General features: G+C 44.8%; 1 protein-coding gene across 1 annotated transcript in view; it reads right to left on the bottom strand.

The window, feature by feature from the left end:
* Positions 1 to 13209, bottom strand: part of LOC121289632 (broad substrate specificity ATP-binding cassette transporter ABCG2-like) — a 184219-nt gene that overhangs the window by 106490 nt on the left and 64520 nt on the right. The window contains exons 6-7 of the mRNA XM_041209261.1: positions 8879 to 9030; positions 1236 to 1367 (exon numbers count right to left, since the gene is read on the bottom strand). Coding sequence (XP_041065195.1) covers positions 1236 to 1367; positions 8879 to 9030 — 284 coding nt within the window. The remainder of the gene's footprint in view (positions 1 to 1235; positions 1368 to 8878; positions 9031 to 13209) is intronic.

Below are 13209 nucleotides of genomic sequence, written 5' to 3'. Positions count from 1 at the left end.
TACAGAGGGATTTGTGTGTCCTGGTACATGAATCACAAAATGTTAGTAAGCAGGTACAGAAAGTGATTAGGAAGACAAATGGAATGTTAGCATTTATTGCAAGAGGAATGGAATATAAAAGTAGGAAAGTTTTACTACAGCTGTGCAGGCCCTTGGTGAGACCACATCTGGAGCATTGCATACAGTTCTGGTCTCCCTTTTTGACAAAGGGTATCATTGCATTAGAAGCAATTCAGAGAACGTTCACTTGACTCATTCTTGGGATGAAGGGCTTATTTTGTGAAGAAAGGTTGGGCCTATGCCCATTGGAATTTGGAAGAGTGAGAGGTGATCTTATTGAAACATATAAGATCCTGAGGGGTCTTGATAGGGTGGGTAGCGGGAAGATGTTTCCTCTTGTAGGGGAGACCAGAAGTAACAGAACTCTGGGCCCGGGGGTTAGGAGACAGGGTGGTCCGGGGAGTTGTGCAGTCGAGGGTGGGGGTTGTGGTGTTAGGCGGGGGGTCTGCTGTCAGTGGGGGGGGAGTGCAGTCAGGGGGGTGTGGGAGGCTAGTGGGGATGTGGGGGCTAGTGAGGGGGTCCCAAAGGCAGTCGGGGAGGTGTAGTGAGAGGTTGGTGGGGGGGGGAGGGTGGGGTTGATGTATGATGGAGAGGTCCTGTGGGAGGTCAGGGGTTGTGAGGGAAGTCCTGTGGGGTGTCACGGGAGGTGTACTGTGGGGGTTGGAGGTGGTCAGGGTCCCATGGGGGGGTTGGGGGTGTGAAGAGGGTCCCGAGGGGGGCGGTGTGTTCCTGTGGGAGGGGGGGGTGGGGTGGGAAAGAGGTGGTCCCGAGGTGGGGGGTTCCAGGAAGGTCAGTACAATAGTTACCCAGAAGTGAGAAGTGGTTTTAATTCTTCTAACTTTTTCTGGGTAACTATGCTCTATTGTTTGTACGACAATTGGAACCATCCGAAGTTTGCGATTTAAATCAGAGTATTGGATAGTTCCCAGGGCAGGGTAATTGTCCACCAGAGGTTTGAACTTCCCAGGCAATTGCCATGCAATCCTCACCTGGGAATTTTGGGGAGTGGAGCAGAGGGGCTCGTGTTTTGCAGTGCATCATGGAGTACCCCCCGGATACACTGCCCCGGAGCTCAGAAGTTACAGGCTAACATTTTGTATTTTTGTGAATGAAAAATGCATCCCAAACCTTTTTAGGGGGAACAATTAACTTAAATGCCTGATATAGATACATACCTGAGCTTTCATTGTTCAAAGCTACTGCGACCTGTTGATTTCCTTCATTATTAGTAATAACTGGAGTGGAGTCTCCAGTAATAATATCTAAAAAGAAATCTGCTGGGTTGTTGAAGGTCTCGCACTCATAGCCTAAAACAAAGGACACAACACCAATGTTTATATTCTGAATTCTCATTGCATTGTCAAGTATCTGTGAATTTGAACCAGATTCATTACTTTTTCTCTCTCTTTATTCCTCTCAGGCTTTCATCTCCCGTTTCCTACTCTTCCTGCCACTTTCCATTTCTACTCTCCTGGATACTTTGTTCTCTCCCCAGTCCCAATCATCGATACTTCTCTGCCTTCCTAGAGTCTTGCTACTGTCTCAAACTTGAATCTTCTTTCAATACATCCTCTAATACCCTGCATGCCTCTCTTGGCATTCTTTAAAAGGCCCATGGGGATGACTTGCTACCTATCCTTTTACAAGCAACAATCTTAAATGCTCGTCCTCTCTCATGGGCCAGAGGACCAGCATGTTTGCCGCGGGGCAAGCTGCCTAACCTCCCTCCAGTGCTGCTTACCCCACCTATCATTGCCTTGGATCCTGCAAGCAGATCAACAGTGACTGCCTATCTCTAAATTCACATCCAGAAAATCCATTCACTCATGGATAAGGCCCTTGCCATCTACTGCTTTATTGTGAACCATTACATCGACATCCTGAGTAGAACATTCCACTTTGGTGATGGTGTCACACTGATGGTTCTGGATCAGCCACCTGTTGAAAACCCTGTCCAATTTTCATTTTGATTGAAGCTATCATGCCCAGTTCTGAAGCTTCCATGCCTTGCTTTTCATCACATGCACCACCCAAACCGCGCCAATGTCAGTGTGATGGTCAACACCAAATCACATCTTGGCCACTCAGTACCCATTTGGTACTTCCTCCTCCTTTAAGCACTTCAATATCTACCACCCCATCACCTCACCTGTAAAATCATCTTTGACTACCATTCCCCAAGTTTCACACTCCACTCTGCTTTCCCTATGTCTATGTTGCCAAGTTTTCAGATGACAAAAAACTTAGAGATGTAGTAAATGGCGATGAGCATGAAGAGATGCAGAACATGTAACCAAATGACCAATCATTCCTACTGTTAACCCCACTCAAGGGATGTATTCCAAATGTGAAGGTGAGCAGACTCAGACAAGCACCAAGCAAGTATAAGTAGCGACTGTGGAGCTAGGTAATGAACAATCCCATTCCAGAAAAACTACCATGACAAATAGCTGGCTACCAGCTTTCTTCTTTCTCTTATCAGAGTAGCACTTAAAACGAGTACCTTGTACCAGATTAAGTTCAATGATTACTGTCATCAAGGGGAGGCAGTGAAAGAAAAATTAGATCACACTAGAAACACACCGAATTGATAAAGTTGCAAGAGTTCTTGCTGTTGGTGATTTCTTACTGGACCTCTTCCTTTTATCCTGGGTATAAGCCAGGATATATTCACAGTGGGTGAGGGATAGTGTGGAAAGACTCTATATTGGATTGGTGTGTCAATCCCAGGAGAAGTTGATACATTTCAGGTTTCAATATTTTAAATGAAGCGATTTATAATTTGTTTTTATTGGGTTTCACAAGCATGTTCCTGCTGAAGGGATGCTAGCAAATTTGTTAGTTTTGCTTTTTGGCTTGGCATGTAGGTGGCTGCTTCCATTGGGTCCCTGTTACATGGTTACACCTTTTTGGGTCTGAAATGCAATCAATTCTACGTGTCCTATCTGGCTTGCTGTAGTCACGTGACTATGCCAAGAGGCAGTCCCTTTGGAGGCTGCCATCTCCAGATCAGTTCAATAAAAACCTCTCACTGAGACAGACATTGAGAAGTTCTGCAGTCTTTAAACACAAAACATGGGGCTGAATTTAACGCCTCGCAGGTGGGCACGTGCCTGACCCAACTGGGAGTAAAATAGCGCGAGATGATGTTGGGCGAGCATCCTGACGTCAACCCGCACTCATGCAATATTTCAGTCAATGGGCATGTGCAAACGTCATTAATGGCGTAACTGATTCCGATTTTTCATTGCCTGTCCAACCTTATGGTCGCAGACGGGTAAATTGGCCAGACAGCCTTTGCATTTTTCATCAAACTTCATCCATAGGCAGGATGAGATTTCCGTGATGAAATAACATACAAATAAATTTCATTAGCTAAATTTTCAGGTGATTGATTATGATGTAGGGACACTATTTTCAGCTTTTAAAATCTTTATTTTTACTTTTTCAGGTCTTCAGCTTTCTGTCAGCACTGGCCTGCATCCGTGTCGATGCCATCGCCCGCCTTCTTCCCGCCTCCACCCCAGCAGCGCTGAGCTTTTCAGTGCACGTTTCATGCTGGCTGGCCGTTAATTGGCCAGTTAGTGTGAATACACGGTCAGGGGCCGATCGCAGTCAGTGGTCCGTTTCCTGGCCGATCCTAAGCCAACCGATCGAGTCCGCCCACCACGCTGAAAATTCAGGAAGTGGAGATAAAACAAAGTTTTTAAAAATCCTGGAATTTCTGCAGAGAAGACACGGTTCAGAAAGGCACACAGAAATGTTCAAATCTCGTAAAAACTGCTGAAAAAGGACAGGGAAAAACAAACAAACTGAAGGCAGTAAGTAAGATGCTGAGCAAATTAACATGTCTGCTGCAAACGTCCCCTTCCCAGCTCCTGTCGAAATGAAAGACGATATGTGGCAGAATTGGTAGTTTTTCCACTTGCAATGGCAAAACTACAAGCTTGCAACAGTGTTAATTAACTAGCCAGAACCGATAACAGTAGCCACATTTCCAACACTGTTGGGGAGGGTCTGTTACAAATTGTATATCACCCTAAATCTAACCAACAAACAAAAAAAAGACAACAGAGATTTGAAAGCTTTGAATGAAAGAATGCTTTGAACCCCAAGTGAATGTTATGTATGAACACTATGTATTCAACACTAGAACTCAAGGTGAAACAGAACCCATAGATCATTATGTAACTGCAGTAACACAGCTTGCAGAATCATGTAAGTTTGGACAGCAAAAGATGATCTGATTAAAGATAGATTTGTCTTAGGCATTCATGACCCCTTGGTGAGAGCAAGTCTATTAGAAGATGAGAAACGAACGCTCAAGAAAGCGATAAAGGTGTGTAGAAATGCGGAAGTTATGAAAGGTCAGCTATAGCACATGTATAGCGGAGCAGACCAGGAGATTCATTATGCTGAGAAACATTCCAGGTCAAAAGAGCAGAGCAATTGCAGACAAAGGGCAGGATGCAAATACTCAGAAGACATCATACAAAGGAAAAGAAGGATTGCCTCACATGGGGAAAGCAGTGTTTTAACTGCAAGAAGCAGAATCATTTTGCACACAAGTGTTTAGCTAGAATAAAACAAAACAAGCCTATACAGAAGGCCACTGGAGACATAAAAGCAGAAGGTCTTTAGGTGGGAAATGGTTTATGATTACAATGATGACCTCAGGAGAGTATCAAGTGAATAAGAAACATCAGATAGACACTGATGCGTCATGGAACATAATGGTCTGTTGAGAAGTGGCATAACATGGTGATCCAAAAATGAAATGCTCGAATGTAAAGTTGAGGCAATGTGATGGCACGATACTATACCGAGGGGATAAATTAGTCTGAGAGCCTAATGCAATGGGAAGAAGGAAGATCTAGAGTTCCAGATCATAGTTGGAGCGCAACAGCCACTCGTCTCAGCTGAAGCAAGTCTAAAACTTGGACTGATAACCCTGAATGTGCCAACAGAGAAAGGGCAGCAAAAGACTACAAAGGGCAACAAAAGACCCCAGAGGGAGGACGAAAGGAAACCTCAGAAAGAAGGAAACCGAAGACCCCAGAGAGGGGGAGACAATATTCAAATAAACCACAAGATGTTTGCCAACAACGTCAGTGCAATGAAATGCACAAGCTGAAGATAAATGAAGAAGTTCTACAGGAAAATGTGCACATCGGAGATGAACTGGAAGATCTGAAGTGCAAGATTCAAGCTGAGTATATACCACCGAAAACGTACAATCGAGGTCTAAACAAACAAATTTCAGAGATGACACAAAGGTGCCAAGAGGAAATAACAACGTTCAAATCCACAGTTGCAACCCTGAAAGACTCCTTGAAGAATCAATACGCATCAATGAAAAAACATGAGGTGCTACCACCATAATCTGGAAGTCATCAACCCGGCAGAGACTGGCCAGTAGAACAAAAAGTTGTTGATGCATGAGAACAGCGGGTATATAGTGGGTAATAACTTGGGTAACTCAGTTACACATGATCATGCATGCAAATTTGTCTTTTGTTTGCTAGGAAAAGGAGGATGTTTGCATTTTTGTTCTATAAAAAGTGAGATATTTGGGTTTGAAATGCAATCAATTCTACATGTCCTATCTGGCTTACCATAGTCCTGTGACTCTGCCATGAGGCAGTCTCTCTGGAGGCTGCCATCTTGAAATCAGTTCAATAAAGACCTCTCAATGAGAAGCTCTGCTGTCCTTAAGCACAAAACAACACCTATCTAAAATACAAAAGTACGATGATCACTATAATTTTGGACAAAAACAGAATTACCTGGAAAAACTCAGCAGGTCTGGCAGCATCGGCGGAGAAGAAATGAGTTGACGTTTCAAGTCCTCATGACCTTTCGACAGAACTTGAGAAACTATAATTTTGGATACCATTACAAGGTTGTTTCGCAGCATTCTCCCAAACCAATCTAGACAATGAATCTTTGTTTATGCAGCTTTGTTGTGCTCTCTACGGGTTTTAGTAGCAGAATGGGTCTCATTACACTTTCCATTGCTGTTCCCAGGTAATGGGCAGGTGTCAGTAACTATTGGTTTATCTGAACTCCAGCCATTGAGGGCTATATGTTCCAGAAACAAAGGTGGAGCATAAGGGACTCATGAATACTGTCAGGAGATTTGGTATCTACTTCCACGATCAAATGACAATGGTTACAAACAAACTTAACATTGGTAAAAGTGGAATGCTTCGACTTAGTGACAGGAGGCCATTTGGCCACTCAAGACTGGTTGGAGGATTAATTTGGGATGGCAATTCAGCAATAAACATTCCCAATGTATCACACAATGTGAAGCCTAGGAAGAAAATTTTATGATGCTTTAGAATTCTTGGGGTGAAAAGCACCACTCCAAAAATGTCCCCAATTGTCAGCTTGACTCAATGGTAATAGTCTGAATTCTGAGTCAGATGGCTGTGGGTTTAAGCCCCATTCCACATGTCTGAGCGCATAAATGCAGGTTGACACTTCAGAACAAGTTTGAGGAAATCTTCCACAGCCAGAAATACAACGTTTTAGATGAGAAGCTAAGCCAAAGCCCTGACTGTCTGTTCAGGTGGATACAAAATATTATTTAGCAGGATTCAGAAAAGAGCAGGGGAGCTCGCTTCTTTCCCTTTTTATGGTTTCTGGCAAATTCACACCTCTTTGGTGCATTATTGCCACATTCTGTATTGGAGAAAGAAGTGCAATGCAAATAAAAAAAACTAAATTCAATGCGCTAATCCTATGAAATATAAAAAAGACAACAAGACTTTATAAATATCCCAATACCCAAATCCAACTGCTAAAATACTAGCCATTGTATCATACCGTTGTAAAGTAGACTGTATAGTTTTCCTTTCAAACTTAGTACAGTGTAATAAAAAATGCTCCACTGATTGCAGGATTCGTTCCCCACACTCCTGACACAAACCATTAACATATTTCCCTATTAAATACAGAGACTTATTTAACCCACAGTGCCCAATCCTAATCCTGCTCATAATCACCTTATCCCTTCTAAACCTCTCAGTGAATTTACTAGATAACTTCACATTGTTTTGAATCTTACATAAACGTCTTCCTTTCTCGGCTATATCCCATTTTTATTGCCATAATGCGTTTAATTTATCCTTAATAATATTTAATTTCCATCTTCCCTAATGAAATCTCAATATCTGGAATCAAATGATTTATCATTTTAGCCAATGAATCTGCTGCCTCATTCCCTACCACACCTTTATGTGCCGGCATCCATAGAAAACCCACCACAATACCCAACTGTTGCATGTTATACAATAAACGACAAATTTCAAAAATAAAATCCTGTCTGGATTCAGAAAAACAAGACTGGTTAGAGACCAATGCTGCTGATGAATCTGAACAAATGATGATTCTCAATAGATTTACCTCTTCTACCACTCTAAAGCCAATATAATTACCATCAACTCAACTGAAAATACTGATAAACTATCAGATAACTTTTTCGCAATTTTAACATTGAATTCAGGAATTAAAAACTGCTGAACCTATCCTTCCCATTCAAGGATCCTTAGAACCATTAGTATAAAGTTAAATATAAGCAAACCAATCCTTATCGATATATTATTTTACAAATACTATTTCCTTTTCAGTTTGTCCAATATTTTAAAATCAACCTTAGGATATTGAAAGTACCAGGGTGGAATTACTGACCAACATGCATGCATACTTATATTAAAAACTTGCAGGCCCAACTCTTCCATTAAATCACTTACTCGTTTCTCAAAAAGATTCCCCCTTATTTGCAATCTGTGCTCCCAACTATCTTGAAGGACATATTTGGTTAAATGATTGTCTTTCTGCCCTACCAAGGTCACCCAATAATTTAAATCCATCCACATTCTCAATTCAAGAGGCATTTCTCTATTCTCCACCTGTAGAGCTATTATTGGAAAATAAATAAAAGCACAGAACAAATTCTCAATGCTGGAAACTGAATTATGTCCAATTTATACAATAAGGTTTTATGCTGCTGATCCATGTGCCAGGCATCCATAGCCAATCACTGATTGTATCATTGCTTGATATATTCTTAAAAGTTCCCTTATCCGCACCCCAATCATATCCAGCAATACATTTCTTTAAATTAATCACCTTTTTACACTTAACAACTTTTGTTTCAATATGTCTTTTGAATGTCTGGGTGCAATCAAACCAAATCCCTAAAAACTTAAACACCTTTAACACCTCAATTGGTTTACAATATAGATACAAAACATTGCTATCCAGATTTTTCTTTCTTGTAAAGGAAGCTCACTTGGTATTGTGGTCAATGTTTATCCCTCAGCCAATATTTCAAAAACTGATTACCTGATTGCTCATCTCATTAGTGTTGGTGGGACCCTACTGTGTGTTAATTGACAGCTGCAAAAACAACAGTGAAAAATCCTATTATAAATGCAAGTCTTCCAAATACAAGTATTTTCTGCCCCATGGAAAGCTCAGGGTTAGCACAAAGAAGGTGCAAGATGCTGCCTTAGTTTTCTGTGCCTGATATGTCTGCACCGCCAATGCCCAGAAGTGGAACTGCAACCTGTATAGCTAAACCTTTGACAGCCAGTTTATGAAGAAGGAGACCAGAAGTCAATCTTTACTCAGCTTTAGATTTATTCACAAAATGAGACATTTACAAATGAATAACTCCTAACTCTACAACCCTCCACCAGTATCAGTAAGTGTCTCTTTATACGTACCTAAGTAACATCCAATGATTGCCCCCACCTGTATATATTTAACCTCAATGTATACAATTAACATCTACTGAAGCGTTTCTCACCTATAGATGAAAAGTATTGTAATGCAGTTTTGGCTGGACCATGATACACCATTCTTCCATTCACTAGGAGCGTCAGGCTGTCAAAAAGCTTAAATATAAAGTATTGAGGCTGGTGTATAGAGAATATTATTGTTCTACCACATCTTGAAAGTCTAGGATGAGAAAAATAAAAATTCATAAAGTGTTTCGAGAATGTACTTCAGATTTGTGCAGGCAATTTCTACAGGGTTTCCTAATTGACTACTGCATTTTAGTGGAAGATCACAAAAAAATCTGTTTACACATCTGCACAGAGTTTTCACCAATTTTCAACTCAGGTTTAGGCAACTGCTCAAGAGAACTTCACAGAAAATTCATGGCATACTTATCATCTGGCCTGGCAGGTGTCCTGCTTACACTTTCTCCATCTCTATTCATGCAGGACAAGCTGACACACAACAACAGGGAGAGGTCACAGACTAGTGGAGGAATGCTTGAAATCAAGGTCCTCTGGGGCTTCGAAAACAGAGCCATCCAGCTGGCTGGTGACAATCTGGACCGTTCCTGTGCTGACAGTGAGGTCGGCGGTGCTCTACCAAGTGAGGGTCCAGTGGTAGAACATCCATCAGACAACTATGCTGTGAATGATGTATCCTGTTTCACAGGCCACTGCCATGCACTAATTATCTCCCCTTGCTTTCACAGGCACATCTGGGAAACAGCCAACGGAGTCCGTGACCCTGGGCCTTCAATCAAATCTCGAAGAAACCTCTGAGGAGGGGGCACCCTACTTGAAGTCCCGTCACAGCGCACACCCACACCACCCACCAGCGCAGAGACATACACCTCAGTGGGACCTAGCTTTAGAGTAGCCTCGGGATCACAATCTGGTGAGCACTTCGCACTGTTTGATCCACAGCAGGTGGTGACAGGGGCTTGCCTGGTGTCCAGCACTTGGAGGACTGCTGGAGGCTAGAAATTAGCTGAGTCCAAGTCAGGTGACAAGCCTCTGGACTCACTCATGTCACAGTTTCTGGAGCTGCAAACGCAAGCTTGGGAACATCAGGAGGGGATGTCTGCTGCACTCCTCAGATTGCAAGGCAGGATGGAGGAGTTGGTCAAACTTCACTCTGAGGGGATAGCACTGGCATGCTAACACACTGAGGTCGACACTGGTAGGATGGAAGCCGCCATGGAGACCTTGGTCCCGGACATTGGTCCTGCACTGCTGCGCGGACTCAACTCCATCGCTGATGCCATTATCGGCCTCCAACACTGTGTATGCAAGGCGGGTGTCGGGCAGCTTGATCACACTTCACCTACCCCTTCTCCTCAAATAGTCAGCCTGGGGCCCTCGGTCACCCATAGGGAGGAGGATCAGCATGTGCACATCCAGGGGCCATCCATTCTGGTGGCTCTGGGAGTGTCCGTCCAATCCAAATCCCCTCTTCCTGTGACCTCAGCAGCTCCAGTGCCACAGACCTAGGAGGAGGGTGCCACTGCCACACAGCAGGACCCTGAAAGCATGCCAGGGCCCCCCAAATCTTGGCCCTCCAGAGGACACCCATCAAGGTCATCATTGCAGTCAACAGGCTGCCTCCATCTCTGCTGTGGATGTCTGGGGAACACCAAGACGTAGCAGCAGGATTAGGAAAGTTAAGAAGAATTAGTTGCACGGACTGGGCATGGGTGTTAATCACTCGTACATGCTGTTCCACTCTTGTCAATAAACTCCTAAGAATGTCTCCCTGCCTGTGGCTCCTTGTTCTTGTCACTCAGGTTTGAAATCTTTCTGCATAAGATAAAGGCAGGTGTCAGTCCAGGGCCTCTTCCCTGTGCTTTATGCAGCTTTCAGACAAAAGTCATGGTCTGGCCTCACACTCCCTGGACACATTACTAATGCCTGCATCTCTAAGGGGTTTGTCATTTCTGCCAGAATGTAGTGGGCAGGTGCCACAGAGTTCCGTCATTCTCTCTGTGTGCTCTCATCAACTTTAGGGTGGGGCTGGCCCCCATCTCTTGGGCATCTGTGACCAGTGATGCTGTGCTCCTGAAGGGCTCAGGTGCTGAAGGCGAACAAAGGGTCAGATGCTTCTGAAGTTTCACGGCTGCGTCTCTATGATATGACCACAAGCTGACCTCGGCCAGACAGAAGTCAGATATTCTCAGAGTCTATGTGAAGAGCTATGGAGTGTCCTCATCCCATGTCATCATTATCCTCCTGCAATCGAGTAACTATTAGTGTCTCCACTGTATCTCCATAACAGGAGCATTCTCACAGAGGGTATTGGCGCTGCCATGAGCCAGACTGGAGTCAAACGTTCACAGATGCAATGTGAGGATCTCATTGCATGACATCATCCTCCACAAACCTAGCAGCTGTAATGGCCCCCCCACCAGTGCCCCTGCCTCATCTGGCCAGTGAGAAAGCCTCATCCCCGTCATCGTCGCCTTCAAGGACCTCCTCACCTTCATCCCCATTGGCATCCTCCTCATTGGAGGACACCTCCCCAACTCCTCCATTTCCTCCTCAGCCAGCTCATCTCCCTGTTGCAGCGCCAGGTTGTAAAGGGTGCAGCAGATGACAATGATGCGTGGCACCCTCTGCAGACTATATTACGGGGCTCTACCAGACTGGTCCAGGCACTGGAACCTCATCTTCGGCGTCCCGATGGTCTGCTCCACCAAAGTGCGAGCTGCTGTATGAGCTTCATTATACCGCAGCTCTGCTGCAGTCTGAGGTCACTGCATGGGTGTCATCAGCCACAACCTCTGCAGATAGCCCTTGTCCCCGAGAAGCCATCCCTGCAGCTTCTGTGGACCCTGGAAACCTTCAGGGATCTGTGACCGACTGAGGATGTCAGAATCATGCACACTCACTGGAAACCGTGCGCACACCTGCAGGATGCATTTCTGGTGGTCGCACACCAGCTGCACATTCAGCAAGTGGAAACCCTTGCGGTTGATGTAGTTCACCGCATATTGCAATAGAGATCTGAGCGCTACATGACTGCAGTCGATCACACCCTGCACCTATAGCAAACACAACATCTGGGAAAATCCAACGGCCCTTGCATCCTGGCTGTCCTGGTCCTGGGCGAAATGCACAAAGTTATATGTTGTTGCAGAGATGGCATCCATGACCTCATGGATGTATTTGTGGGTGGAGGCTTGTGAGATCCCACAGAGGTCACCTGTGGAGCCCTGAAAGGAGCCACTGGCATAGAAATTGAGTGTTGCGGTCACTTTCACGGTCACTGACAGCGGATGCTCTCCATGACCCCGTGGCGCCAAATCCTGCAGTAGCTGGCAGATGTGACTGACCAGTTCCCTAGACATGCACAGTCTTTGGCGACATTGGTTCTCGGTCATCTGCAGGAAAGAAAGGCGGCGTTTATAGACCCTGGTGCGTCTAGGCACAGACCAGCGATGGTTCGTTGTGGCTCTTTGATGGCGTATGAATAAGTCCCAGCTGTCCCTTCTTCCTGAAGTTGCAGCTCCTGCCTCTGTGCAGCCAGGAGCCTCAGTCGCTCTCTCCTCCATTGTTTTCACTCTCTGTAGGCCATCAGACATACAGCTGGTTCACCAGGCTCCATGATCCTGATGTACTCCTCCTGCAGGATGAAAGAGAGACATGTGGTTAGCATGGGTGTACTAAGAACCTGTCCTGGTTAAGTGTGATGGCCCCTTAACGCTTCCCGGAGCGTGCTGGCCACTACTTGGATGGCCAGAGATTAGTACGCTGCATGGCTGCCCGAAACCCCATCAACCTCTGTCCTACTCCACTCTCCTCAAGCTTGAAGTCCTACAGGTGACCCTGGCGAGCGCTGCACGTTACTGTGTACTCACCTCTGAGTTCCCCTCACAGAGCAGCCTGCCAAGTGCATGTCTTTTATATACTGTTGTGAAACACGTCAACGTGCTTTCTCGCCAATGTGGATGGGTGATTCAGCAGGAGGGAGAGATGATTCCGGTGGGCTGACCTAATAATCATATGCAGATGTATTACAGTGAGGTTCCCGACATCTGAAGGTAGGAGACATGGTTCCAAACGCGCCTGACGCCGGCAGGCACAGAAAATCCTGGCCTAGGTTATCCATTCAGCAGGGCCTGTGCCTGAAATGGAAATGGTAACTGACTGAGAACCCTGTGCTAATCACTGCCAACTATGAGGACTTCGAGGCAGCTGTCCAAAAACATCCCTGAAAATATTCTCATGACCATGGGAAAATGGCGGTGCTTAGCTGTTTCAGCTTTCATGGCCTTGCTGCCTGCTCCTCTCAGATTCCCCAGTATGAATGGGGTTGGGTGGAAGTTGTAATGTGAATTTCTTCTGGACACTTTTTCTAAAG

Source organism: Carcharodon carcharias, chromosome 17 (genome assembly GCF_017639515.1).
Source record: "Carcharodon carcharias isolate sCarCar2 chromosome 17, sCarCar2.pri, whole genome shotgun sequence".
Classification (NCBI taxonomy): Eukaryota; Metazoa; Chordata; class Chondrichthyes; order Lamniformes; family Lamnidae; genus Carcharodon; species Carcharodon carcharias.
The sequence above is the reverse complement of the archived record's forward strand: the minus strand, read 5'-3'. Positions and strand labels throughout refer to the sequence as shown.